A 26,956-nucleotide genomic window follows, 5' to 3' on the forward strand; every position below is an offset into this window, starting at 1 on the left:
CTACCGCTGGGCAGTGGTGGGTCTTTGCTGCGTTTCCGGAACGCACTTCGACTTGGACAGCGACCGCTGCGGTGCCTTCCCTGATCGGCGAGCACCAACCGACGTGTTGCGCGTAGCGGGAGAAAAAACGTTGGCGTTTGGTATGCCCGTTGAACTCAACGCCGCTGGCCGCCGCAGCTCCGTGGACGCAGAGTGCACAGCCGCCTCACGCAGGGGCCCTAGCCGCGCACTCGGCGGCATCTTTCCAGACAAACCGAAAGACGCCGGTGCGCTAGTCTCAGACCCTTCCCGCTTCTTCGCCTGTCCGGCTGCTCGCTGCTGCTTGCCGTGCAACGGCAGCTGCACAGGGGACAAGATACCACGCCGTTGGGCACGCGAAGCACACGTCTGAGGAGGGCTGAGCTCTGCCATCATCGACTTGCTCTTCTCCGCTGCCCTGGCTGCGTTGGAGACCGGCGACGGATTGCGCTGCCGCACCTGCGAACGAAGTGTGGACCTGCTCCGCTTATCCAGCAGCTGCAGCGCATGCTGAGCGGACGAGGCTGTCCCGGTGGCTAGCGACATCTCTGCGCGGCCCATGTGCGAAGCGCGCGCTGCAGAGGCAGTGCGGGAGTTGATGCGCGCTGCTGAAGAGGCCTTTCCACGCGCAGAACTTGCTGCAGCGCGGTTGCCCCGCGTCTGGCTCGTTCCCGAGCCCGGGTAGACTCGCTGCGGAGGCCTTTCGTCGACCTCGGCTGCCGTCACTTCAGCAGGAAACGCGGCACCCTCAGCATCTGTGGTTTGCTGCTGTAGCCGGGAAAGCCGTTGGTGTGCCGACGCGCGCAGCGCTAACGGTGATGAAGCCCTCGGTGCGTTTGTAAGCGCTTTTGCGGTGGTAAGGAAGAGCGGGACCTCCCTCCGGCTCGCCGGCTTTCCAAACAAAGCGCCTCCCGCGGAGGCGGAGGAAATAGCAATAGCGCCGCTGTGCGACACCGTCATGGTGGCAGGAATGGATACACTCTGACTGCGATCGAGTGCAGCGCGCTGCTGCGCCGTAGAAGTCGCCGCTTCGGTCAATTCTCGTGGTGCTTTGTCAAGTGCACGCACCTCCACCAGGGTGGTGTTGGCGCCATGCACGGAGGCGGTGGAAGGACGGTGACCTTCTTGACCATTGCGTTTGGGTCGCGTTTCAGCCGGATCGAGAGTCGCAGCGTTCTGATCGTGTTTTTTACCCGTGAACACCATCGTGTCCTGCTGCAATCCGCCGATGCTGCTGCCGATGTTTTCGTCTAGAACCTCGACCTCCAGTGAGTCGTCAGAGATGTCGAAGTCGTGAGGTGCTACAACGTGCGAGACTACACTGGTTCCACAGCGCTGCGCGCGTGCTGTTTCCACGAATGGTAACTGTATATCGTCGCGACTGAAAAGATTGCGCTTCTGCACCGGCAGCGCGGTCGATAGCGGCGGCGACAGGTGCCTGCGCGCGTCGCAACTCGTCTTCTGAACCTCCTCTCGGGTTGTGCCAAAAGCGGTGACGAGCCCGCTCGAATCCCTGTCGTCTCGCGCCGCGAGGAGCGGCACAAACGACAGGAGGGAACCGCTTGTCTGCGTCGCGGCCCCGTCGCTGTGCCGCGAAGCCACGAAAAAAGCACTAGGCATAGAGGCATAGTAGGGAACAACGGCAGCCTCCCAAATGTAGTGAAAGAGCGCCGCCGCACTCTCCGCGCAGCGCACCGCCCACCAAGCGGAGTCGTGCACCACCGCTCCGGGCGAGTCAAGAGTGGGCGAAGTGGCCGGTGCAGACTGTGACACGACACCCATGGCGGAGGGTCCGTCTATCACCAGTGTCTCCTCGGCTACAGTTGGTTTGCTGGTCACTGTCTTTCGCGGCTCTCCAGAGCCGCACAGTGCGATGGGGGACGGCCATGGGTTGCGGACTGTGGCATTGGAGTCCGCGCGTGAAACGGAGCCCGTAGACGACGAAGTCGGTGGCAGCACGGCGACGCCGCGGATGTACAGGCTGTCTCTTGGCACCATGGCCTGAAATTCGGCCACTTCGCTGCGCAGAATCTCCGCCTTCACCTCCGGCCCGCCACGAACGGGGCGATATGGGTTCCACTGCGTTTGCCTACTCTGCAGAGCGCTCTTCAGCATAGCCTCGCTATGAGTTGCGGACCACAGCGCCCACCACAGCGCATGCAGCTCTTTCTCTGCCTCGATGTCCAGCTGCTGTGCGAAGTCGAGGGAGGTGCGCAGCTCCGAAGAGAAGGTGGTGAGGCTAGGCACCTGGCCGCACCCGTGCTGGGAGTGAGAAGTAGAAGTGCCGCCCCATTGTGGCGACGGCACCAACATCTCCGCGGCAGCCGTGGAGTCGATCGGTGGCACATCTAGCGAAGACAAGTCCGTGTCGCTGCTGAGGACCAAAGACGATGATAGGGTGCGTTGGATCAAGGTGGCATGCGACGGTCTTCTCGAGATGGGTGTCGGTTGCTGGCGCGCTGCGCCGCAGCGGACGCTGTGCGCAGTGCATCCAGCCATGCTGCTCCTGCGCTGCCCATTGGAGCAGAGAAACGATCGCCTGAGGCCGGCACTCGGTGCTTCGGTGGTTGGGTCCTGCCACAGTCGCGGATCAGCCATTCATTCACCGAGATCCTCAATGCTTTACCGTCTATGAGGTGGGAAGGATATGCAGAGAGAAGAGAAAAAAAGGTAGGGGCCGGTTACGGAAGAGCAGGGTGAGTGGGAGGGGGGCGACAGGGAGGGAGAAGCTGCTGGGACAAGGCTGCCGAGAAAAGAACTCAGCTGCACTTTCGCTGCAGAGTGGAAGGAGCAAGCTGCGGAGCTGGTGTGAGTGTCTCACGAACGTTTTCACGAAATATATAAATATATAGGAAGAGGTGCTGTTCAAGCAGCAGTCGTGCAGCAGAGGAAAATGAGTTGGGGCGGAGGAGAGCGGAGGCAGAAGAGTGGAAAGTGGGGGCCGAGCGAGGGGCACGCGGCGTGTGAATGGCGGGGTGAGAAGCAAATTGAGGTGGAAGGGTGAAGAGTGACAGTTCTACACACAAGAGAAGAGAAGTGGGCCCCGCTTGTGATTGGATTTGTGTAGGTGCACGGGCACACAAACGTTAGACAACAAGAGTCAGTGAGAGAGGGGTATCGGAGGAGCCGCGAAGGCATTCATAGACAGGCCACACGTAAGGGAGGCCCCATGAGGATATCGGCCTTGAGAGGAGATCGGCCACAGCGCACAACACTCTTTACCACGCCAGACAGACGCTGTATTCTGCGTTCGTTCTCTCCGCAATAGAAAGAAGGGGGGAGGTGAAACTGTGTGATCAAGATGTGCCGTCCTCACTGAAGATGAAAAAAAAAAGAGTGCACCGTAGGAGGGCTACTCAGTGACCTTGTGAATGTATTGGAGCGCCTTGTTGGGAAGTGCGCGTGAGTGTGGCTGGCAGTACGTCGTATACCGGTCTGGGGATTCAAGAACGCGGGAGGCAGCGAGTTCTCCAGAATCCAAGGGCTGAAAAGAGTACCTGACCGGCAAAGTGGAGAATGAAGAATGGAGGTGAAGTGGAACTTTAGATTGATAAGATGTTCGGATGGGGGCACAGAGGGAAGAAGGGAGGTGAGACTCGGCTGTGATGGCCGCAGCAAAAGTCGCAGGGAGAGAGAGAAAGAGGGAGAGGGAGGGAGGGGAAGCAAAGGCTCACGTCATTGGTTTCGAGGCGCGTATGTTGCAGAGTCGACGCCTCCTCTCGTCCCACAAAAATCGTAACGTGACGAAAGCAAAGGTATGTGAGCCCTTTGCGAGCGGCACGCGCTCGAGCGCATGCAATGATAGCAGAGAGAGAGCGAGAGAGAGATTGGTCGACTGTGCCACATGCGCAGCCTTCGTTCTTTGCATAGTCTCACTCGCGTCTTGTCAACTCCCATTCCGAAGTCGCAGAGTGCGGATACGCGCGTGTCCCCCCACCCCGCCCGCCCGTTTCCTTTTCCTTTAATTTTTCTTTTTGCGATAGAGTCGGTGCTGAGACTTTGACTCCGCAAACGGGAGAATGGGTAAGAGCAGTTAGGCGAGTACAAGAGCGAAGCGCGGCCGTTTCCGTCTAACGTGAGTGCCGTTCACCGATGGTGCGTGAGAAGGAAAAAAGGGGAGAAGAGAAAAGCGTGCGAGACTGCACAAGTGGTCTGAGAGGCGATGTGCCTGTACTTTCCCCTTTGCCCCTGCACGGTGCGATCGTCACGGCCATCGCCCCTGTACTCCTGCCCCATATACCAACCACGAGAGGCAGTCGCGGAGGGGGGCGGGCAGCACAGACATGCGGGTGGGGGGAGAAGAGCGCGCTAGAAAGACAGGCGCGCACGAGAGTGCTCTGCCAACGGCACCGGTCACAGAACAAGGTGGACGTCAGGCAAGAAGAAGGGAAAGACCCGCGATTCAGCGTAAAGACTTTGACAGGCGCACCGCAGCCAGAGCCGCGGTACGCATATCCGCCTACCCACGAAATGATGGTCAAAGTAAACAGAAGACACCAAAGGTGGACGAGACCCCGTGAAGCGTCACACAGAGGAAGCGAGCAACCCCGATGTAGAGCAGCCAAGCGCGCCAAGTGGCGAATTCACTGGCAAGAGACACACAAAAGCGAGGCCGCGGCACACAACAGCACATGCAGGCACGCACGCTCCGAAGGAGAGAGAGGGGGAGGGGAGAAAGGAAGAGAGTGCCCCGAAAAGGGCCCGTGGATTCAATTCTTCACGTGCTCCGTGGCGCAAGAGACTTCTGCGAGCTCGTGCTCGCGCCTTGCAGTTGCATGTGCTGCTGCTGCTGCTGCGCCTTCCAGAGCCGGGCGATGGCTTCGACACGCTTGTTGTACTTCTTTGCTTGTCGCTGGTGGGCACTTAGACGCTTCTGCGGCTGCCGTCCACGGGCCCCCTTGCGAGTCTTCGCCCCGGTGACTCTTTGCTGCCGTGTGGACGTCGGAGTCGATTGACGCGTCGCAGCAGTCCGCCTCTGCGGCGGTCTGGAGGAAGACGCGGTTCGCTTTTGCCTCCATGAGCGCGCGCTCTTCGACAGGCGCCACCAACTCGACTGCGCTACAGTGCTCCTGTGCCGTAGGCACGCCACCAATGCAGCGCAGAACGGCGGAGGTGCCGTAGTTTCCACTCGAGAGGCGCCGATTCGCACTGCAAAGTGTGATGTCGCCACTACGCCACGGCGCACTAGAGAGCCGCTGTTGAAGAGAAAGTTGACGCCGGCCAGACGCCGCCGTGGCATGGAGAAGAGCAGCATGTTGCCGGTTCCGATCGAGAACCCACTATGGCTGTGCGATTCCTCTTGGAGGCTGTGAGCCAGTGTTGTGTTATGCAGTTGAATTCGATACTGCTGAGAGGCATGAATAAGTGTAAGATGCACCAAGAAAAAATGGTCCACATCCATATATATATATATATATGTATATGCGGGTAGCCGAGAAGAAGTGCCGAATCGAGTCGAACGCCGGCGTTAACGAGTTCGCTGTGGCTCTTTCGTTGATGCTGCCCTCGCTGCCCTCCTTTCGTTTCCTCTGTTGCGTGCGCTACTCTCAACGGCTGAGAAACGTCAGTGATGGGGCAGTGGTAAGTGCACAGAGAGTGTGCGGAAGAGAGAATGCGTTGACAAAGGACGATGAGAATGCGCACACGTGCGCCCATCAGCAGCAGAAGAGGCAGAGAGGATACATGCATCAACGTTGTGGTGGTGCGCAGCTTTCACACGATGCAGGTGCATAGAGGCGAGCTTGCCAGCAAGCGTAGATGAAATGGTTCACTTGCTTAAAAATAAATGGAAGGTGCCGAGCGATGAGAGGAGCCGTCCCGACGCAGCCGGGAACGACTAGCCCATGGGTGGCGCGCAGGCAACGTATCGACAAGACGCGGGGGGGAAGAAGGAGTTCGACCAGAGTCTTTCCGATGCGGCTTCTGCCGCCGCTTCATTCAACAATAACTTGAGGGAGGAAAAAAAAGCCCTCCCGAGATGAGAGAGACGGAGAAAAGGGACGGGGTGAGGCAAAGTCCCAAACAAAAGCAAACGTCAAGCGATCAAGGAGACCAGACAGGCGAGAAGCCCAGTGTTCCACCACGTGAGAACGAACAGCGATGCAGCGGGATATGGGACAGTGAAACGGAAGCGCCTACGGAACCAGCGCCGAAGAGGGACCACAGATGCGGCAACGATACGCAAACGGGCGCCGCCGGCGCGCAAGCCATGCGAGCTTCGGCAATGCCGAGAGAAAGAGAGAGAAGAAACTGTTCAACCTAAGAACGTTTTGAAGCGGCGCGAGAAGCGGGGGAGATAGAAACGTGGGACGAGAGGCAATGGGGCTCATCAAGGCAAAGAAGCTCACACGCGGATCAGCACCCGGACATTTTTTCCCGCCGTCACCTCTACCCTCTGTAGCACGTGGCCATACTGTGCTGGTGCACCGAAATCCGGGCGAATTGCACTCCCTCTTCCCCTTCGCCCTCGGCACCAGCCATGCAGCCACCCCATCGCCACCACACACACACACAGACGCAGACACTACAGAAAAAGCAATCCAAACGCCAGCAGCGGGACGGAGAGCATGAACATTTTTCCCAAGTACAGACGCGCGCACAAGAGGCGCCGCAGCAGTAGGCCGTCTTCACTATCGGGGCGGAGCCGCAGCATGTTGCTGACATAGAAGAGAGCCTTATCATTGTGGCGGAGCTTTGTGCAGCCAACAGCGAGATTGTAATAGCACTTCGCTAGGCGCTCGTGATGAGAGTGCGTATCGCCGCAAGTCGAGGAGTGACTTTTTGCGCTTGAGCTTGTCGCATCCGCCCTACTGGAGGAAGCACACCACGGCGTTTTCGTGTGCCGTGTGCCGGCGGTAGAGTCACGAGGAACACCAGAGGAGCAGGAGGCGGCGACTGGCGCCCCTGACGTTCCTGGCGTTACCTCCAAAGGAGGCCCGCGGTCACGCACCAGTGATGGCGGCACCGATCCACATTCGTCCTCCGGCGGTGGGGGGGCCGTGGCGAACTGAACAGCGGAGCCGCGCAAGACCGCCTGCGCTTCTGAGTGGGCAGTGCTCTTGGCCGTTGCATTGCTCGATCTGTCATGAATGCCAACATGCTCGACTTCCACGGCGCGACTGCTGTCCCCAAACCGCAACTCGGCCGGCCTTCCGGATGTGTTCTTCCGTCCGTCATCGCTGGCTTCGCCATCGTCGAGGTCATTCTCGTCTGGCACGCTCTCCACCAGCTGAGTGCAAGCAGCCCCGCCATCCTCAACTCTGTCATTGCCGACGGCGGAGACGGGTCGATCGTGTACCACCGTTATCCAATAATAGTCCCACCGCTTCTTCAACAAGTACTCCATCAACTGGACGCCTTCCTCGATGAGCATCGTATCAGAGTGCCACAGCAGCGCTACAGCCAGCTCGTACGCAGTCTCGTCTCCTGTCGCTTCATCCACCCCGCCATCCAGCTCCAACCGCAAGCTCTTGATGACCGCATTCAGGTCGGCAATCTGCTCTGCAGAAGGGTGTATGATCGCCTTGTAATGCGGGTTTTCGGAACGAAGCACGTGCAACGACTCGAAGAGGCTCGTCGGCTCCGCCAAGTCAGGACGGGCAGCACCGGGGGAGGAAGAGGAAAGCATCGCCGCGCCAATGTGTGGGCGTCTGAAGAAGAGGTCCATCTATTCCTTCGTTCCCCCTGTTGTTCCGTTTGGAGTTTCTTCTCGTGTTTTCCGCGACGCTCACGCCGCTCCTTCACCTCGCCACACGCGGCCCCGCCTTTTGCCGTCCCTCTCTGCACGGCAGTGCCAATGGCCACGAGCAGTGCGCCCTAAACGAAATGGACGTCTCCCAGACGCTTCTGGTCAGCCAATGGACGTACGGCGAGGGCTCTTCGAAAGACAAGTGTTTCCTGCCCGTCGTGTGACGTGTGTGTATGTGTGTGTGTAGGGAGGAGGGGCAGGTAGTAAGGCACAGTGCCGCGCGTCCACCGACGACGAGGACACAAGCACAAGCGCAACGATGACAACTCAATGGTAAAGAGGCAGCAAGCAGGTGTGCCGTTGAGCGGAAAGGACAGCAGAGAAGCACTTTAGTTATTCCGCAGAAGGCAAGAAGTTTCTTCTTTAGTGTTCGGTACCCCCACAGAGGGAAAAGAGGTGAGCGGTAGTGCGGTTCGTTGGGGAGTTATCCGTGCAGCACAGCGAATTACCACCGGCACCAGAGGTACATCATGGATCCTTGCGTGTGTCTGATGATGTTTGCCACAAGGTAGCCAATCACGTGCGCGCACACACACAGGCAGGCTCAGATACAGCAAACGTGAGCGGTGCGTCACTGTCGAGAAGTGGTTTCGAAGCAGGACATCCGTTGGGGCGGGGGGGAGCGCAAACGTTCAGGCAACGCAGAGAGGGAGAGAGAGAGAGAAGGCGGCTGTAAACGAAGAAAAACACGAATGCGTGGCGCGGATCTTATCGAGCCATACGGGCGTGAAACCCTCGCCCGCCCTCCCCACTCTGAGCTGTACGCACCCACATCCTGTCTCATGTGTTTTGAAGGGGCCTCTTCCCTTTTGGTGCTGCTCTCGTTTCCGCTGTTCCTTCAGGGGTAAAACGGTTGAGTGGCTCGTTGCAGGGAAGCGGTGTTCACGTCCGCCCGTGTGCGGCAGCAGCAGGACGCCTAGCGTACTATGTATGGTCTTGTTCGAAATTGGGGGTGGCGGGCTTCCATGAAGGGCACCGATACGCGCGACGACAACTTCACAAACACATGCCACCTTACAACGCTTTACAACTCCACGAACGCACAGGAAGACAGACTTAGCCACCGTGCTCAATGCACAGGCACGAGAAATACCACGAGACGAAGAGACGGGCATTCTGCTGCAGCCACACATCAAGCCGCTTTCTCGGACTCCTGCATGATCTTCTTGATCGCCTCAGAAAACTTCGTCGTGTTGGCCTCGGCGTTGGGGCCAGTGAGCTTCAGTAGGTATGTGCGCGGACCCTCGCTGGTGGCGACAGCCAAAATGAGATGCCTCGCCTCTGTCTTAGAAAGCGTGAAGAGGTTCTTGCGGACAGTCGCGTTAAGAGCGTAGCCGCCGCGCACCAGTAGTCGGTGAACATAAACCCCCGCCTCTGACTTCTTTTCCTCTGCAATGAGTTTCGCCTCTCCGGCCCCACGCTCTACCCAGCGGCCTGGCGTTTCGCCCTCTCCCTTCTCAAACAAGAAAAGCTTTGACGGCGATGTGGCCAAAACGTCGCGCGCCGACTGCTCGACGATTTCGCTGCCAAAGCCAGTGCCTTCAGCGTCGTCCTTGGGCGCGTCGTCGCCGCTGTCCTGCCCCTCGCCGTCGGCCGCCAACTTTTCACTCTTCTCCTCCTGTATTTTCTTGCGTGCCTCAACGAAACTGTTCACCGCGGAGCCAAAGTTGAAGGAGCCGGCACCAAAGACGGGGGCCTTCGGCTGCGCCGTGGCCGTCTCTGGGGCCAGCTCCTTCGCTGCGGTCTCATCCGCTGTGGTGGTCAACGGGGACTTGACGGAAGCAAACCCGAAACTGAAGCCGCCCGCCGACTTGCTCGCTCCCGATAAAGGTGCGGAGGCGCTGCCAAAAGAGAAGCTGCCAGTGACCCCGGTCGGCGCTCTGCTCACGTTGGTGGCCGATTCGCCGAAAGAAAACGGAGCCGTCGGTGTTGCAGATGAGCCGGTAGTTGCCGCGCTCGAAGTGCTGCCGCCAAAGTGGAATCCGCTTGGCGTGGTATTGGCTGCCAAGCCCACCGCTGGCGACGGATTCGAGGGTGATCGCGCAGCCGAAAACGCAGACGGCGCCGCCGTGCCCTTCCTCGCACTGCTGGCGCCAAACGACATCTTAACGACGGGCGGCTCCTTATCGCTTGCGAGCGCCACGTCTTTGAACAGCGAAGGGCCGCCTGTATAGGCACTAGCCGCCGACCCCCTCTCGAGGCGGCGCACTCGCACCACACGACGGTTCGCCATTTCCGAATCATCAGCGACCTGCGGGGTCGTCACAAATTCGTCATCTGCGCGTCCCTCCCCGTCGTCGTCGCGAGTCAGCTGACCACCCGCCAGACGCTTTCGCGGACCCTCGTTCATTCCAGTCGGCCTGCAGCTGTGTGCTACTCGGTGATACGCTATGGCCGGAGTGGCAGAGAATACATGCACGAAAAAAAGGGAACTAAAGCCCGACAGATGTGTCCCCCCATCAGCGAAACGAATTGGGGGCACCACACAGTGAAGCAGGACACCAGTCGTACGTCAAGCAGAGAGACAGAGAAGACGAGAGAGGAAGTGCAGGATATACTGCGACAGACCACAGAAAACACGGGCACAGACGTGGCGCGTGCATGCATGTCTATGCAGAGAGAGTGATCACAGCTACACATACGCAGAGAAGCAGCAGTTGTCGCCGACACGAGATGCGGCGGATTCGTAGCAGAGCAAATCCCGTTGAACCAGAGGTGCCCACATTAGCCATGACAGCGAGTCACGCACGTCGCTGGCCTGATCCACTGCGAAAGGAGGAGAGGGAAAGAGGGTCTGAAGGCCTGGGAGACACCTGTACATGTGCGTTCCACTGATGCCACTTTTGTGGCACGATGCTTCACGTTTTCCATTCGAGAAGAGAAAGATGCCAGTCGGTGCGGCCTCGCTGCCCCCAGAAGCAGGCGAACGCACAAGCGCTGGAGGAGGGGGACTGTACCACAGCACACCCAAGATGCAGTCGAGTAAAGCGCGCACACGCACAAAGGATGCCTCCTGAGAGAAACATGCACATCGCAGAGAATAGCAACGCAGTTGAGAGATCGAGCATGACACTCGCACGCCTCGATTTTGCCTCTACAGCCCCCTTCCCCCCCTCACCCCCCGACTTTTTTTTATCGTTAGCCTCCCACAGCGCTCGCTTCCTCTTGACGCTTGAGGTGCGGGGAGGGGAGGCTTTCAGTGGAGCTTTAGAAGAAGAGGGCTTCCGCGCCTAGCATGGGTGACGAGGGGGAAGGAGTGAAAGAAGAAGGGAGGAAAGCGGGAGATGCATGCCAAGGCACATTCAGTCCGCGCCGCACAGATCCTCCGAGAGAGCCAAGTCCATAGGGAGTAAGAAGCGGGGGCGGGGCTGTGTGTACAGCGAGGGCAGAGGGCAGGAAGGAAGCGCAGGAACAAATAAGAGAGGGTGTGTGGAGGAAAGGAGGGCGAAGAGACAGACACAGCGGAGGGGGGAGGGAACGAATCGCCGGTGCTACAAAGGAAATGAAGAGAAAGCGGCAACGACTAAAAAAAAGAGAAGGGCAGAGGCGACACCTGCTGCGAACAAAAAGAAGCAGAGCGCACACATCAGGGGCGGTCTATCGTGTCGCCTTGCTGCCGTTCCTTGTTCGCAGCCCCACTCACTCTGCGGGCCCCAGTCGATCTCCGTCGACGCTGCTTTGCCCGCAAAAAGAGTTTCAAAGCGCGAGGAGCCGCTGAGGGCATGAAGACCATGACGGGGGAAGGGGGAAGAGAGGCAGAACACAGCGCGCCAACTACACGTACGAAGTACCCCACCTCTTCCACTTCTGCATTCCTCTTTGCTGTTGTTGCGGCGTTTCGTCACGAGCAAGACCAAACTCAAAGAGGAGCGAGAGACGATGGAGGGGGCGCCAAAAACAAGAAAAAGGGGGGTGAGGTGGGCGGCTGAGTGAATGAGTGAGAGGGTGGAAAGAGGGAAGGGGAGGGGGCGAGAGTGAGTGGCAGCGACATCGCAGCAGTAACATCGATGAGTGTGTATTTTCATTGCATGCAGCAGTGAAAGCAAGAAAAGGTGGTATACTCCATACAGCTGGAAGAAACTGATCAGCAACACAAGGCGGATCGTGGCGCGTCGACAAGCGAAGGGCGGACGACAAAGCTGACACGCGGGAGGGAAGGAGAGCCGCCCAAAGGCACCGAAACAAAAAAATCGTGAACTGTTTTTGTTGCCGTTGTTGGGTTAACATGCGTCTTAGCTGAGCGCAAGCACGCACATGCAAATCGACATGCGCCAGTGGCAGACCCTCCGGCAAGACTGTTAGCGGCAGCTCCCCTCATATTTACCGACTGCGGTCCGCACGCCGCTTTGCAGATTTGGCCGCCGGCACGTTTAGCTCCACGTGAACCACTGTGGGTGTGCTGGGAGAGACGGAGAATTCGTCGTCGACGACGTCCTTCAGCCAAAAGAGAAAGCGGCTGCACGCGCACGAGGCAACAAAGCAAAATGAGCTGGGCTGCGGCGTGGAGCGCAGCGACGTTTGCAAGGAGGTTGAGGATCGGTTCGATGCCACTTCCTCCTCGCTCAAGGGGAGAAAAAGCCACTGATACGTAGTCAGGCAGAAGCGGTACAGCGGCACCCGGTCGCTCGCAACGCGGTGCTTTGCCGAGGTCGGGGTGTTACTGAACAGCACGTAGAGGCTCCCACGTTCTACCACTGCGGAGGCGGGCATAAACCATTGTGACAGGCCCGTTCGAGACGGTGCAAAGAAGTGTCCGCCCAGGGGGTAGACCGGCGTCCACGTGGAGCCGCTCGACGATGACGCACTGGACAGCGAAAGGTACCACACGTCATCGAGGACGTCGGTAGCGGTGCGGCCTCCATACAGCCAGAGGCGCTGGAGAGCCGCGTCAAACGCGAGCACTGCATCCTCGCGAGGGCATGGGCGGACGCCAGCAGCGAATTCCAACCGCTCCCAAAGTGCCACGCGCTGCTGGAATGATGGTGCGAGCCACAGCCGCCATACGTCATTCAGCTGCGATATGCTATCGTTTCCTCCAAAGACATACAAGACCGGCTCCATCGCTGTCAGCGTTGACACATCAGAGAGAACAACCGCCGCTCCGGCAGATCGCGACGCCTCATCACGAGGCTCCAGCGACCCAGCGGCCGGAGACTGTGGAAGGTCAGTGTTCCACCGAGACGCAGCTGCGGAAACCCCTGAGGCCACCGCGTGTCCATATCGCCCCACCGGTCGTGCACACAGCTGCGGGTCGACCTCCAGCCGATCCCACTGAAGCAAGGCTTCGTCGTCCCCTTTCAGCGACCGCACGCGCGCGTTTACAGAGTTGGCGGCGGAGCCTCCTCCACCAGCCCCCCCGCGGCCCGGCTGGGGCACCACATCCCCAACCGCAGCGGCCTCGTCAGGCCTCCGAGGATGGAGATGCCACAGCTCCGCGCTGCACTTCTCACCGTCCCACCCGCCAAACAAGACGATGGACCCCTCGCCAGGCACAGCGGCAGCGCTGGCATGGGCAACACGGACCGGGGCGTCAGGCAACCGCGTCCAGGTGTGCGTCCCGGCATCCCACATGCGTGTGTAGGACACAAGGCGCTGCTTGTATGCATCAAATCCACCAATAACAAAAACCTTGTCCTCTGTGCAGGCCACCGTTGACTCAACGATGGATGTGGTCCAAGGCGAAGGCGCAGTTTGCGGTGTGGACGGGGTGCGCTTGGCGGACGCTAAGGTTGCCTCCGCGTATGGGTGCTCCGATATTCCATTACACGGCTGCGACATTACTGGTGCATTGAGTTGTGAGGCGAGAGTCACACGAACGCATAGAAAAAGAAAGTTAGAAAAGAAGCAGTGAAGGCACCGGACGCACTCCCAAGATTCTCTGTGCCCGAGAAAGAGGGAGTCTTTGGCGTTGTGCACAGAAGAGACGAGGGAGCGCGAGCCGTGCGACTCGCCTGCGCAGCCGCGAACTCTGCGGGTTTCCTAGAAGATTCGGGTAAGAGGTGCCTGTCAGAAGAGAGTGCACGCATAGAGCTGCAGATGAGAGCAGCAAGACAGTTTCCCTGCCTTGCTCAGACGTCGAGTGGTACGGCAGCAGGGATGAACACTTCAAAAGCGGTTGCGGCGGCCGCGTAAAGCAAAGGATACCAAATAAATAAAGGGCGATGTGGGGTGAATGCATTTTAAAAGTGGAACGCAGGATCGAGCAAGGGTGCTGATGAGACAAAGCAGGCGAGGTGCACGTGGGCCCACATCATTGGTGCGACTAAAGCAGACGGTGGTAAGCTCCTTCATGGTCTTCCACGATGGAGGTAGTTGAGCAACGCATGCCACCAAAGCTCCCCTCACCCACCCCCACGAACGTACGCAGGCATGCGTGTGTCCTTTGGTTACCAGACCGCCAGTGATTCATCGGCGCACTTCGACCTTGACACTGCCGAGTTAATGGAGATGCATGAGGGGCGTCGGCATGTATGCGAGCGCTGTTGCTTCTTTGCTGCGCATTGAACAGTCTCTGCTCTTTGAAATGAATCCATGTGAGTCTTTGCTATCTCTTGGCCCACTCTCTCCTCATTCTTCAGGCGTGGCCGTATTTTATCCGAACAAGCCTCCCGTCCACGACAGCAGCAGGGGGGTCTTCGTACACCTCAGCGAGGCACCCGATGCTTTCAGTCGCGCAACACCATCGAGACATGAAGCACGGAATGGATAGAGGATCAGAAGTGCAGAGCGCTGTGCACACGAAGTCACTACAGCACCCACAGTTCTCTTCCTCTCCAGACTAAGGTCGCCGTTTCCAAATGTTTTCTTCTACGTCGAGCCCGAGTGCTGTCAAGGGACATGAGAAGCGGAGCATGCAAAAATGCGATGTTGGAATTCGTGATCGCTGCAGAAGCACAACGAAGCCCACCTCCAGCAAGTCGCCCCCGGGGGCTTCTCTTACGCTCACCCCTCCACTCGCCTACGCGAACCTTGATACCAGTGGGCGTCAAGTGCATCTGCTTCCTTTCCTCACCCCCCCTCTCCTCACCTTTGCTTCACAACGGACGCACCCGGATGGCCAGTGCGGCGTGGCAGACTTGCACTTTTGTGATGAGCCTACGCTGCCCGTTTTGAATAAACCTCTCCGTCGCGGTGGCCCAGGCGAGCATAGATTTCGACACGGTCGAATAAGAAGAAGCGCGGGTCGCTGCTGGTGGAGGCGCTCGGGCATGAATAAAGAAAAGGCAAGAGAGAGGGGCTGTCGAGCTTGCGCGGGAGGCCGAGCAGCGAGAAAAAAATGTGAAAAGAGTATGCACGCACACGTGCGCAGGCGCACGTCACAGGTAAAAGAGGAAGGACACACCAACCAACATAGTACATGCATGTGTGTACAGGTGCAGCCCCACGCAAGAAAAGTGCCTTTTCCTCTTCCGCGAAGGGAAAGGGGTGAAAGAGGTAAGGAGAGCGAAGCAGCCTGAGAGAGCGCGCGCGCCCGAGAAATGGCGATGAAACAAACAAAAAGAAAAAAACGAAGGCGATAAGAGCTCTTGATGGAGTCGAGCTTCGGCGAAGAAAATACACACCTACACAGACGCGTATGTATACATATTCACATGTACACATACATATATATTTATGTATATAATGAAAGCGTACACGATGGACGTAACCCCGCCGCGGAGACGTGTACAAAACAGAGGCACCAAACAGAGCACAACGGGGGAAGGGGGGAGGGGCGGAGGCCGAGCGAAAAATGAAAGCGCATAAGAAGACGGTGCCACTCGACCACCACCATGTCAAGACAGGTGACACGACAGCGAAGCCCGGCGTCCCTCGCCGACAACAACCACAGAGGGGGGTTGGGCCTTTGCGAGGAGAAGGGAACCGGTGAGGTCGGCGAGAGAAGCGCGCGGAAGGGCGGCGGCAAGAAAACAGAAAAAAAAGGGTGCCGGTAGTCACGCTGACAACGTCTCGGGTGGAACGCAGAGAAGAACAAGTCGCCAAGCGTTCCTACCCTGTACCCAGCCACGCCACGCAGCCCCCAGAATCCTGCTCGAGACAGAAGTGTCAGGCGCACACGCAGAAGCACGAATAGGAAGTACGGCGCTAGCACAGGCTAGCCTGCCAGTGCTCTTCCCCTCGCGTGGAGGCGGCCGCTTCATTGTCTTGCGTGTCGCCCCACGTCTATCATTTCCCCCTCCTCGCGTCCGACCCCCATCTGTCCTCGAATGCGATTCTTCATCGACCCCGGAATCGACCCCTGATCCTCCACGATGGCGTCCACGACGCCCTGAATATCCTCCGGCCTGAAGAGACCGTAGCAGATGCCACCGTGGCGGCTGTAGATGATGACGTTGCCCGCGTAGATGTGGCCACCCACGTGCGAGCACGGGTATACCGTCACTCGCTCCGCCCCATCGGCACCCATCTTCTCGAGGATGGTGTGCCGAAAGAGGTCGACTAAAACGGAGCCGCAGTACCCACAGCGTGCATCACGCGAGAAGTGGGAGCAGATGAAGATGAAGTACTCGCTCGAGCGGTCAACGGCCAGCGTACCTTTCGCCTCCCACGGCAGCTCATACGGTTCGCACACACCACTGTACTGTGTGATGGCGACCGCCTTCCTTTCATGATCCACCCTGAAATGCAGAATCGAGTCGTCCATGTCCTTGTCGAGATGCGACACCGTGAAGCTGGCATCGGGGTGCTTGTGCTTGAGATGATGACTCAGCTCCTTGAACCCAGGCACGTTCTCTGTACGCTTGTCCCACTGCGTTGCTGGCATATGGGTGTTCAGAAAAATGTGCTCCCGCAGCTTCATGCTGCCAACAATCTTGGCCGGGATGGGACCGCAGCACTCCTCTCGGCCAAACCCGTACTTGAGAGGGTCGAGCCCCTCAATGTCTTGCAGCGTCTGCGCCGTCAGTTTCGGCTTGATCGCCTCAAATGCGTTGGGGTCTTTAGTCGTCATGTGGCCCGCGTGAAGGAACGCACATGCGTCAATTGAGTAGAGGGAGAGAGGGGTGGGCTTAGGCGGCCAAAGAAACAAACAAAAAACAGCAGCAGGGCACAAAATCAAATGCGTGTCCCATGCAGCTATGAGATACGAGATGGTATAAGATGAGCTGTCGCCTGCATGCACGTCAACGAGCACTCGGGCGCACCGTAATGTGTAGATGAAGAGGATCAGTGAGAGCGAGTGAGCGAAAAAAGTGCGCTTGGGCGCCCACGCGCTGCACGAGCTCTTCGTACAGGTGAGAAGGGAGAGAGCGTGTCTCCACGTGCGTGTCGCCACAAAGGGGAGTCGAAAGATATCGCGAGGAAGCAGACAGGCAAAATCCCAGGGCGACATACAAGAAAAGGACGAGCGAGCCGTGCGCGATAAGAGAGCAGGAAGCAGGTGCTAGTGAAGCCACACATAGCAGAGAGACGCCAGCGTGTGCGTGAGAAGACGATCGATGAGAAGGCAAAGGAGTTAGAACCGAAGCGAAGCGGAGTGAAACTGAGTTGCAATGCGAGGGAAACTAGATTGGACTGGTGCACCCGCGCCGTCGTTCGTATAGCGTACCGCGAGTACAGAACTGAGTGCCTGCAAACCCCGAAGCAGGCACCAAGCGGGCGAGAGAAGGAGCACTCATTAGGAAACGTGAGCGCGTGTCCATCACTGTGTTTGGGTGGTTGAGATGGTAGCGCGCGTACGTGAGTGCCCCACAGGGAGTCAGACAAGCACGTCAAGATGCGAGCCGCGGCACGACACAAAAGAGGTGAAGCGACACGTTGGCAGGATTGGTTGCATCACCGGCAGCAGCAACCCGCCAGCGCCGATGGGACCCTGCGCGCTTTACATGATCGCACTCAGTACCTGCTGCGCATCCGTGTTTCTCCGCCTGCCAAAGACACTTGATGTGTTTCTGTTTGTTGTCGCGATCAACTGTCGACACCCACCCCCGCGCGCGAAAGCACATCAACACAGCCTTCCTGCGTAGCGAAGTTACCTGTGAAGCGATCACGTCAAAAGCTCGCCCACAAAGGGGCGGGCGAGTGCGCTTCGCACATTTGTGCGCCCCCCTCGCCGGCGCTTATTCACGAGTCCTCGCGGCTTCTGCGGCTATCAGCCATACTCTTGGCACTCAAAGGATCGACGATGCGCGGCCGCACCAACATCTTCTTGGGCACACAATAGGGAAACACAAGCGCATTGCAGACGGGGTTCAGCGACTCGTTGCCACGTATTGTCGTCTCCCAGGACTTGGCGCGCTTCAGCTTGCCAATCTTGGCCAAAGCAATCTGCCGCTGCCGATGCGCAGAGAGACGATCCCGAAAGAGCGCCACTACGGGTGGCACCGCGAACTCAAACTCGCGCTCATTCAGTGAGCCATCTGTCTGTATCGTCAGCGTCTTGTGCATACGCGGAACGCGTGACCGCTCAATCGCCAGCTCTTCGCGGTACATGCCGCGGTTCTCGATGTGTTGCACCTCACTTATGTGACGGTCCTTGATGAAAGCGCGAAGTACGTAGGGAATCTTGTAGTCACGCGGGCGCAGCTTCGGGTTTGGCGAGACGATGCGCGCCAGCGGCCGAAGGCCTGCCGCAGGAGGGGCGCTCTTGGTCACCACTGCCCACTTGTTTAACACCATAGTGGTCGGTCGGCGTTCCTTGAATATGTGAGTGGGACTGCGACCTGGTCTCCTAGGGTAGCGACGCCGCACTCTTTACGTTATCAACCGGCGCTGTCGACCGGCAAACGTCAACGCGAGTGCGCAGGCAGCGGTGATGGGAGAAAGAGAGAGAACGGTTGGCCAGAGCAGCGTTCTGCGCGCCTGAAACGCTCCGCGATTCGAGAGTAGAACGGGCCGTCGAAAAGACTCCTCAGTGAAGACACCGAGGGGGCAGATACACAGACCGGAGAGGGGGCGGGAGAGAGCGAAACGAGGCGGCCTCTCCTGTGTGCGACATCAACGCAATGGAGAGGTCTGCATGCATGCAGTCTTTGCTACTCTTGGCGCACGTTTTTTTCTTCCAGTTGGTCCCTCCTCTCCTACCCCCTGTCCGCCGTGTTCTGCCACGTCGTCACGATTCGACAGCGGCAGCCGCCCTCTTCCAAGTCGATTTGCAGTGTTGGATGCAAATGTGAGGTACCGCCTACCAACTCAATACGCCCCCGTCAGGTTCGTCACAGTAATACGGGTAACGCAGACGCAGAACGGCACACGAAGATAACGGGCACGAACGTGAAAAGCTCCCTCGAGGTGCACGTGTGCCACGAGTAGGAGGCGGCGCTCTGGTACAAAACGTCGGGTGATGTAGTAGTGCGCGCGCAGTCGCGTAAAAAAAAAATAAGCGCGTCATGCGATCACAGAAAACCCGCGCGGTCAAAGCCACGCGGCGCCTACCCGACGCGCTCTTGACTGCATGTGATGTAACGGTCCACTCTCTGCGGGGTTAGCTGATAAAACAACAGCCGATTATCCGCCATCCACCGGAGCAGAGGAAGCGAGGCGAAGCGGACGCCATGCACCGTCGCCGCGTCTTCCATGGCGGAAACGATTATCTCCACACCGCCGCCGGCGACGCGGTCAGCCACCTCCACGAGACCGCCGGCAGAGGTGTCCAGCCCGAGAGCCGCGATCGACAGAACGTTGAGCTGCTCTGGTGACTCGATGGTGCGACGAAGCAAGCTTTGGCATGCGACGTCGAGAGCGAAGAGAAACGCTACGCCGCAATGGGCAACACAGATGCTGCGGCCAGTCAGCGATGGGAGGCCAGAAGTAGAGGAAGGCGCAGGCCAGGAGGCGTTCAAGCTCTTCATCAACCTCGGCATAGTCGATGGCACCGATACATACTGCTGTGTCGTCGATGCCCCGTCGTTTGTAGTCCACCAGGCGGGCCCTGCGCAGTCGCAGCCCTCGCCTCCGCTTTGCGGGCGCAGCAGCACGAGCGGCGCCAGCTGCGTGCGTTGAAACTGTTCCACTAACGCCTTTCTCTGGCCTCTTCCTGTCGCACCGGCGATGAGACGCTGCCATGAAACCGCCACTGCGGCTGACATCTCCAGACCAACAATACTTGTCCGCGTCGTTACGCACGGCCGGTGCCAAGCGTGCGCGGCGTACAGCTCACCCAGCGATGCAGGTGCCAAGCCATGGGGCCCTGGTGAGCCACCTGAAACGACCGTAGAGGTGCGAGCATTACTCACCTCGATCAGCTGATGTAGCCAGTAAGGGTCACATGGGTGCACCTTGGACGGACCTGCCTGGTAGCATGACGACTGCGATGCCAGGTGGGCAGACGACCGCGTCAAAGACACGCACTCGGCAACCGCTGCCGGGTCTCCGGGAAGCAAAACAGTGACGCAGTGGTGACTGCCGGAATCGGGCAAATGGAGCGACGCGAGAAACTGCAGTTTCTGCGGCAGCTGCACATCCTCAGACAGAGCGAGGACCACGTCGGCCGGCTGCTCACTAATCTCACTCGCGAGGTCCGCCACAGATGTGCGCTGCAATGAAGAGGCGGTGACGTCAACAACGACTGCTGGTAGGAAGGGTGAGGAGGTGTTTCTGTGTACGGAAACAGATGACGCCACAGCCAGGTAGCTCTGCCTGCACCGTCGCACAGGCGCGGAGTCAATCGCGTCGGAGATTGCCTGGCGTGTCGAGACTTCGTCGGTTGCGGGGGAGAGAAGAGCCTCGCACAAACACCTCCAAACCTCGTAGGCGGTGACACAGGACGACATGCGCACTGCGCACACGATAGGAGCTTCGCCGCATGCTGACCCCGCTTCGTCTCTAGATCCCTGCAGCGACTTCCACCATCGCCTCACCTTGGGCCAGGCGGCATCAAACCAGTACGCCTTCTTCACTCGGCCGTTACATGCTGCCTCTGCAGCTCCCTCCCTCGCACCTCCTTGCGATCCCGCGCCGTCCCTCAGCAGCGCCGCTGAAACTGAAAGAGGTAGCGTGTGCAGGAACCGCGCTACTTCGGATACGATGCCCACCAGCTTTGGCGCAGCGGCCGCGCTGACAGAGCGTCCACTTGCGCGAGCTAGCGCCTGTAGGAGAAGCGAGCGCTCCGCCTCCCTATCGCACATCGCTGTCACCGCTCGCGCGAGCCGCAGAAGCGTCGACGGAGCCGGGAACACACCCACACCGATTCCACTAAAGGAAAGCCGCAGATCGCAATCCGTGGTACCCTTCAGCAGCACACCCGACCGCGCGCTAACGCGAACATCATGCGGGGTGCACGCGAGCAGTAACTCCGCAGCCATGTTGCGGATGACCAGCGGTGCTTCGAAGTCAGCTGTGCGCAGCTCTGCGATGTAGCGCAGCCCGAGCAGGGGGCCTTCCGCAATGCGCTGCAGCAGCCGCTCTTTTAGAAGCTGCGCCGCCACACGCTCCTCTACGCCAGAGGTGACTTCGGTCCACCCCTCCGGTTCAATGAAGGAATAGGAAGCACACGCTGTGCTTGTCGAGTCCACTCCCAGGCGCACAAGCCGAGGGCCCTGCGGCAGAGCGGGTAGCGACTCCGCAAAGGAGATCGCCTCATGAAGAGCCTCCAGCAGTTCGCGGGGAGACTGAGAGGGCCGTGACATGCTTACCTCCACCGCTGATCCGCGCAAGCGGCATCGGAGAACGGGAGCCGCGTGTGCAGTCCGGGCGAAATGCCCCTCGAGTGAGGCGTTCCGCTCAGAGGGCGTTGGTGCAAGTGAGGTAAGAGGGAAAGCGGCGGCGGCGTCTAATGCCGTGGGAAGGGAAGCCGCCGCGTGCGCAATAGGCGAGCCCGTTGTCCGGGCCTCGAGAGGTTGACCCGACGATATAGCTGCTTGCGCCAGGGGAGGCGCTGCTGCTCCACCGACGGCGATCGTGGGTGGCGCTTCAATAGGCTCGAGTGGCGCTCTGCTACACGGCATTGCAGGTGCCGCTGACGGTGGCGGCGGCGGAGGGGTCGACACCGATACGAGTGCCTCTGCCGTCGCCACGTTCGCGTCACCCTCCGTCTGCTCCGAGACGTGAGAAAAAAGTGTCGCCTCCAATTCCTCCAAAGTGAAGGCGATGTCGGACGCCCCGTGCGCATCAGAGATCGCCCGCAGCTCCTGTGGCGTGAGAACGAAGGCCGGCGTCCAGGACTGAAGAGGAGGCAGCACCGTCTCACGAGGTAACGACGACGCCGGAGGCAATGCAACTGGTCGCTCACGCATGGCAGCGCTCACAACCGGTGCTGGTGGCGTGAGCGGCGGGAGGGTGATTAACTCCTTCGCATCTGGCGAGCCCCCCGCCGGCTGTGGAGACGACGCGGCGGCTCGTGACGCGCCGTCGAGGGGCGCGCGAGTCTTCAGACTGACGCTCCTCAGCCGCGAAGCTGGAATGGAGACGCGACCCCGCCTCTGCTCGTCGGCCACCTTCTTGCCCAGCGCGACAATGTCGCTCAGCAATGTGTCTGCCTCACCCTTGCCCCGGCGTCGGCGCTGGTGCGGATGCTCTCCTGCTTCAGGGGCTGTGCGATCGCCTGTAAAATAGGATGTGATCTCCTCCTCAGCGCCGCGGGGGTCGGAAAGTCCGGTGGTGTGGCACGCCCGATTCAACGAGCCCAGTGTTCGACGGGCGATCGTGGGCGCCAACGCCGGGCGCGTCGACGGCCGCGGCAGCGTCCCCTGTATTAAATGGCGCATTCACAGCCGTGCATAAGCTGAGCGACTTTTTTTGGTACTCGTCGGGGTGGGGGAGAAGGAAGAATAGGGTGCGCAGTGCACAGCGCCCTCAACGCGAGGAACAGAGGAGAAGAGCAGGCAGCGAGGGTTTAGGTGACAGCAGCGGCCGTCAAGGAGAGCCAGGGCGTATTGAATGCTCGCATAGACAGGCAAGGAGAATAGTTTGAGCCCACTATTGAAGGAGGCTCGAGCAAGAAAAGGGCGCAGTGCCCTCAACGCACGCACACACAGACGGACACGAGCGCACGAGTGGGCAGCCGCTTCAGATGGTATCCCGTTTCTCCTCCATCTTTCTCTCTCTTCCAGCTGCTGACTCGCACACCACTGATACAAGCATAGGTGTTTCAGCTGCGATCGCCCCCACCGTCGTCTCACCAGCGACCAAAGCAAAGGGGTAAGGGAGCGGTGAGCCGCAGCCGCTTCGACTGTGTTGGGGTACTGCCGCCGCCTTTTTTCAGCTTTGAAAACTGCTTTGGAACGCATTTGGAAGACTACGAGAAGCGAAAGAGCGTGGAGGAGAGGAAGGACGGGAGCAGATGCGCGGGGGTGCAGGCCGTAGGCACGAGTATGTGTCCCGGCCCCCATTCTTTCCGCACCATTCTTTCCGCACCATTCCGCCTCGCTAACGGTGATGAGCTGCCTTCACTGCCCGCAAAGGGAGCACCGCATCACTGCGCTGCGGCGGTAGGCCGAACGGGGCTGGGAGGCGAGGTTGGCAAAAACCACCGTAGCACCGCGTCCTCTGAAGACACTGGGACGAAGGACTGGCCGCCCTGCATCACTGCAGACACAGATCTCGCCTCGGCGCACCGTAGTACGTCGTAACCGAACTTCTCCACGTTTGCCGTGAAGAGCATCACATCCGACGCGGCAGCAGCGCGGTCGTCTTCGGCGGAGGTCGGAATCTGCATGGTCGACTCACGCAGCATGACACTCAGTGACCCGAGCAGTGGCACCATCACGCCATCCATGTCGCCGGGCGGCAGAAGGGGCCGCAACGCACGTATTAGCCGCGCCACCTCGCGCAGCATCGCCATGACCCACTCATTGCCGCCCGTCGACCAGCGCCCTTTCTGCATGGCGACGTGGCCAAGACTGTTCACTTTGCGCTGCACGAGGGAGCCCATCTTCGAGAAGAACTCATTGCGGTGAGCCCGGCAGTTGCGCACGACGCGGTGCCAGTCGTTTTTGATAAACGGCTTAGTGCTCTCTGACGCAGTGTTGGTGGGGGGGGAGTCGGATGGTGGCAATGCCGCTGAGGTCCCTCCTAGGAGGCCTAGCGCCTTCGCCACCGCGAGCACATCGCGCGGCGCACGGCCGCGCAGCGACGCGTCAAAGCCCCCTTCGTGCCAGGCGGCTGTCAAGTGAGCCTGCAGCGCTGGGATGAAATCTATCAGAAACGAGACGCACTGCGAGGCGACGCACAAGTGCTGCGTAGTGATCGTGGGCAGCGTACCGTTCTCCACGGCGCGCGCGCCCAGCACCATGGCGGCAGTCTGCCCCTCGTACTCGTCCAGCAGCTCATTCATGCGCGAGGCGACGTCGAAGGCGAGGAAAGGGAAAAGGGCGATATACGTGTGGTACCTGTGCAGTAGATCCATCAGCACGAGGAGGGAGCTTGGCACGAGGCGGCCCTCTGGTTCGTCTGCGTCGGCAGCCGGCGCCGCTTCCGCCGAGTCGTGAGTTGCCTTACCATTGACAGGGACAGCAGCACGCGTACCGACCCGCACCCGCACGTAGAGCTTCGCAGCACCAGTGCTGAGGAGATCATCGGCTGCGCCGGGGCCCGCAGCACCACGAGGCGGGCTCGCCGAATGGCGCCGCTCATAAGAGCCGCTGTCGTTGTCGCCCAAGGCGAACAGTGCCCTCAGCGACCGCCACCGAAACTCCTGCAGCGCCGTCGCATCCATCGTACACATGTCCTCCACCTGCTGCTGTATACACTCGTCGACCGCCTCCTTGGGAGCCCACGTCTCCCCTTCCATCACCATTGTCACGTTCTCTCTGTTGACGCTGTGTTGGTGGCGGAAAAAACGCTTGGCGAGTCGCTGGACAGTGATGCCGATGAGTTTCGTTGGCCGGTAGACCACAAAGCCGGCCGGCTCCCTCGCCGCTGCGAAGGGTGGCGACGGGGGGCCACTCGTGGTCAACGACATGGGTGACCCTGTCGGAGTCTCAGGCTCGCTGCCGCCCTCCCGCAGCAGCGACACCAGCCGGCTCGCCACGTCACTAGTGACGCGCATCGGAAACTGTACACTGACGCGCACCAGTTGCACCAGCTCAGCCGCGGATGATAGATGCGGCCCGTTGGTGTATACCTCCAGCAAGGCGGCGATGAGCGACTCTGCCTCGCCACAGACGCACCCCAGCAGGTTCCGCGTCGCCCTTTCCATTAGGGCTTGGCGGTTCTCGTACATGGCGAGTGACGCCCAAAGCCCTCCGGTGAGGAAAACGCCCCACTGCTGAGACGCATGTGTGACAAAGTCCACGAGCGTATCCACAAACTGCTGCAGCACCTGCTGGTAGCCCTGGAAGCGGAGATGCGTCGCGAACCCACACAGCTGCTGGCGAGTGTCTGGCATGGCAAGAGCATCTGTGTTGCGAGCAATCCTGAGTAGCTCATTCGCCTTGGCATCATCCAGGACGCCGGCGTTGATGAAAAGACCGACAAGGGTCTCTTGCGCCATGACCTGAAGCAGCTCGACAACCTTCGCATGATAAAGGTGGTTTGCCGCGTTCAGCACACCAAGCCGCGTGACGCTCTCACACACAGACGTCACGCGCTCGCTTGCCTCGTCTTCCTCTTCGCGACCGCTCAACAGTAGGCGGCAGTACTCCTCCAGCACAACTTTTTCCAGGGCTTTGCGCGCCCTCTTCACACGCCCCGGGACCTCGGCAAGACACTTCAGTCCCGCTAGGGACTTCCACATGATGCCTTGATCTGCACCCTTGGTGCCGCGCATTGTAGTCTCGAGATCCAGTAAGGTAGATACGATGGGCAGCACCTCGCTCACGTCGCGCTCAGGCAGCGCTGCCCAGTTCTCCACGTCCCCCAGCCGCCGCAGAAGTTGCTGCGCCGCGGTAGAGGTGGTGTTCAGCAGCAGAAAGTTCTGCCGCCGCCGATGCAGGTTGCCAATTCGAAGGTACTCCGAAATAAAGTGCTCGCCAGCGCGCATGCCGCCATCGCGAGCCACTCGCACATCCGCCAAGACGGCGCGAGCGTCTCTGCTGAGCGAGCCGAACTGGCGGGAAGTCGCGAAGAAGTCCTCAGAGCGCTGTTTGACATGCTGCAAGAGACACTTCTCCACATCCGACTCCCACACGCGCAGTTTTTTATTGCGGTTTTCGAGATACTCGTAGTCCGCCGCAAACGTTCCGCCATCCACGATCGGAGTCGGCGCCTCTGCTCGGCTACTCTGGAGGGCCGCTGCTTCAGTGGGCGAAGTTAAGGCAGTAGTGGGGAGCGACTGGCCCACAGCGTCCGAAAAGAGACTTAGTTCGGCTGCCGGGTTGTAGGACGCCGCAAAAAATTGAGTCGGAACCCCAGTGGGCCATGGGCCGCCATCAACCGTCGCTTCACCGTCACGGCTTTTGCAGTCGCCTCCGACTTCGGCCGCGCCGTCCTCCCGCCACTCTCTTGCATCGTTCGCGATCCCCTCTCGCCGATTAACCTGGTAGGCCTTCGAGATGAGCTTCACGTAGCCGCTGAAGTCTTGCGTGGGCGGGTACTCGGCGAGCAAGGCGGCAGAAGATTCAGGCCCCGCATGGGTAGCCGAGGAGCGGAGCGTGTCGTCCAGGTCACCGACACTGCCGTTGAAGTCAAAGGCCGCGTACAGTTTGCCCCCTAGCCACGTGCTCCAGTCTACGTTGAGTGTCGGCTCGCCTGGGTCGTTCAAAATCGAGATGAAGCTCTGCCCCACTGAGTGCTGCAGCTGCGTGAAGTGCTGCTGGGAGACGGGGTCGAGGGCGGCAAAGGGGGACCAGTCTTCGTGATACGGCGGCAGGACACCGTCACGCTCGTTCTGCTGGCGCTCAATCGCGTCAGCGGCGCAGTCTTCTTGCAGTTGCGTGAAGAGTGCTTCCGGAACCTGCAGATTCTGCGCCGAGGGCGAAGCCGCTGTCTCATACAGCCAGTTGCGCAGTTGGGCTCGCAGCATCGCAGAGGAGACGCCGTTTCGTATTGACTCCTCGACGACTAGCGAGGGAAGTCCAAGGGCATGGGCGATACGGGCGCGACTAAGTTTGTGGAAGACAATTAAATAGGCGCAGATGGCAGCGGCTGCGTCTTCACCTCGGTTGAGGGTGACATCGAGTGGCGGGCTGCCTCCTATGGAAATTAGTTGCGTTGACGAGGTGAGCTTCTTGTGCGGCTGCGACGGAGACGTCATACTGTGCTTCTCTACCCTCGCGTTACCTTCTTCACCACCCACCACGTCCTCTACCCTCGGTGGTCTCTTCGAACTCTTTGCTGTTGCTGCTCTTCTGCTACGGTAGCCGCCAACCGCCCTCG

The 26,956-nt window shown here is 59.6% G+C and overlaps 9 protein-coding genes across 9 annotated transcripts; all 9 read right to left on the minus strand.

Moving 5' to 3' along the window:
• On the minus strand, positions 1–2,616 carry LSCM1_00651 (uncharacterized protein; the record flags this gene model as incomplete). Its single annotated transcript, XM_067318294.1, has 1 exon — positions 1–2,616. One exon carries the CDS (start codon positions 2,614–2,616, stop codon positions 1–3), a length of 2,616 nt encoding a protein of 871 aa, XP_067174399.1.
• A 2,119-nt stretch (positions 2,617–4,735) lies between these two features.
• Positions 4,736–5,272, minus strand: LSCM1_00652 (uncharacterized protein; the record flags this gene model as incomplete). The annotated part of the gene is made up of 1 exon (XM_067318295.1): positions 4,736–5,272. The coding sequence occupies one exon, from the start codon at positions 5,270–5,272 to the stop codon at positions 4,736–4,738; it is 537 nt and encodes a 178-aa protein (XP_067174400.1).
• A 1,269-nt stretch (positions 5,273–6,541) lies between these two features.
• On the minus strand, positions 6,542–7,645 carry LSCM1_00653 (uncharacterized protein; the record flags this gene model as incomplete). Its single annotated transcript, XM_067318296.1, has 1 exon — positions 6,542–7,645. One exon carries the CDS (start codon positions 7,643–7,645, stop codon positions 6,542–6,544), a length of 1,104 nt encoding a protein of 367 aa, XP_067174401.1.
• Positions 7,646–8,897: 1,252 nt separating this feature from the next.
• Positions 8,898–10,115, minus strand: LSCM1_00654 (uncharacterized protein; the record flags this gene model as incomplete). Its single annotated transcript, XM_067318297.1, has 1 exon — positions 8,898–10,115. One exon carries the CDS (start codon positions 10,113–10,115, stop codon positions 8,898–8,900), a length of 1,218 nt encoding a protein of 405 aa, XP_067174402.1.
• Positions 10,116–12,085: 1,970 nt separating this feature from the next.
• Positions 12,086–13,543, minus strand: LSCM1_00655 (uncharacterized protein; the record flags this gene model as incomplete). Its single annotated transcript, XM_067318298.1, has 1 exon — positions 12,086–13,543. The coding sequence occupies one exon, from the start codon at positions 13,541–13,543 to the stop codon at positions 12,086–12,088; it is 1,458 nt and encodes a 485-aa protein (XP_067174403.1).
• Positions 13,544–15,902: 2,359 nt separating this feature from the next.
• Positions 15,903–16,715, minus strand: LSCM1_00656 (uncharacterized protein; the record flags this gene model as incomplete). Its single annotated transcript, XM_067318299.1, has 1 exon — positions 15,903–16,715. The coding sequence occupies one exon, from the start codon at positions 16,713–16,715 to the stop codon at positions 15,903–15,905; it is 813 nt and encodes a 270-aa protein (XP_067174404.1).
• A 1,112-nt stretch (positions 16,716–17,827) lies between these two features.
• Positions 17,828–18,382, minus strand: LSCM1_00657 (uncharacterized protein; the record flags this gene model as incomplete). The annotated part of the gene is made up of 1 exon (XM_067318300.1): positions 17,828–18,382. One exon carries the CDS (start codon positions 18,380–18,382, stop codon positions 17,828–17,830), a length of 555 nt encoding a protein of 184 aa, XP_067174405.1.
• Positions 18,383–19,134: 752 nt separating this feature from the next.
• LSCM1_00658 (uncharacterized protein) lies at positions 19,135–22,407 on the minus strand (the record flags this gene model as incomplete). Its single annotated transcript, XM_067318301.1, has 1 exon — positions 19,135–22,407. One exon carries the CDS (start codon positions 22,405–22,407, stop codon positions 19,135–19,137), a length of 3,273 nt encoding a protein of 1,090 aa, XP_067174406.1.
• Positions 22,408–23,114: 707 nt separating this feature from the next.
• On the minus strand, positions 23,115–26,834 carry LSCM1_00659 (uncharacterized protein; the record flags this gene model as incomplete). Its single annotated transcript, XM_067318302.1, has 1 exon — positions 23,115–26,834. The coding sequence occupies one exon, from the start codon at positions 26,832–26,834 to the stop codon at positions 23,115–23,117; it is 3,720 nt and encodes a 1,239-aa protein (XP_067174407.1).
• Between the last annotated feature and the right edge of the window lie 122 nt (positions 26,835–26,956).

Source organism: Leishmania martiniquensis, chromosome 36 (genome assembly GCF_017916325.1).
Source record: "Leishmania martiniquensis isolate LSCM1 chromosome 36, whole genome shotgun sequence".
Taxonomy (NCBI): domain Eukaryota; phylum Euglenozoa; class Kinetoplastea; order Trypanosomatida; family Trypanosomatidae; genus Leishmania; species Leishmania martiniquensis.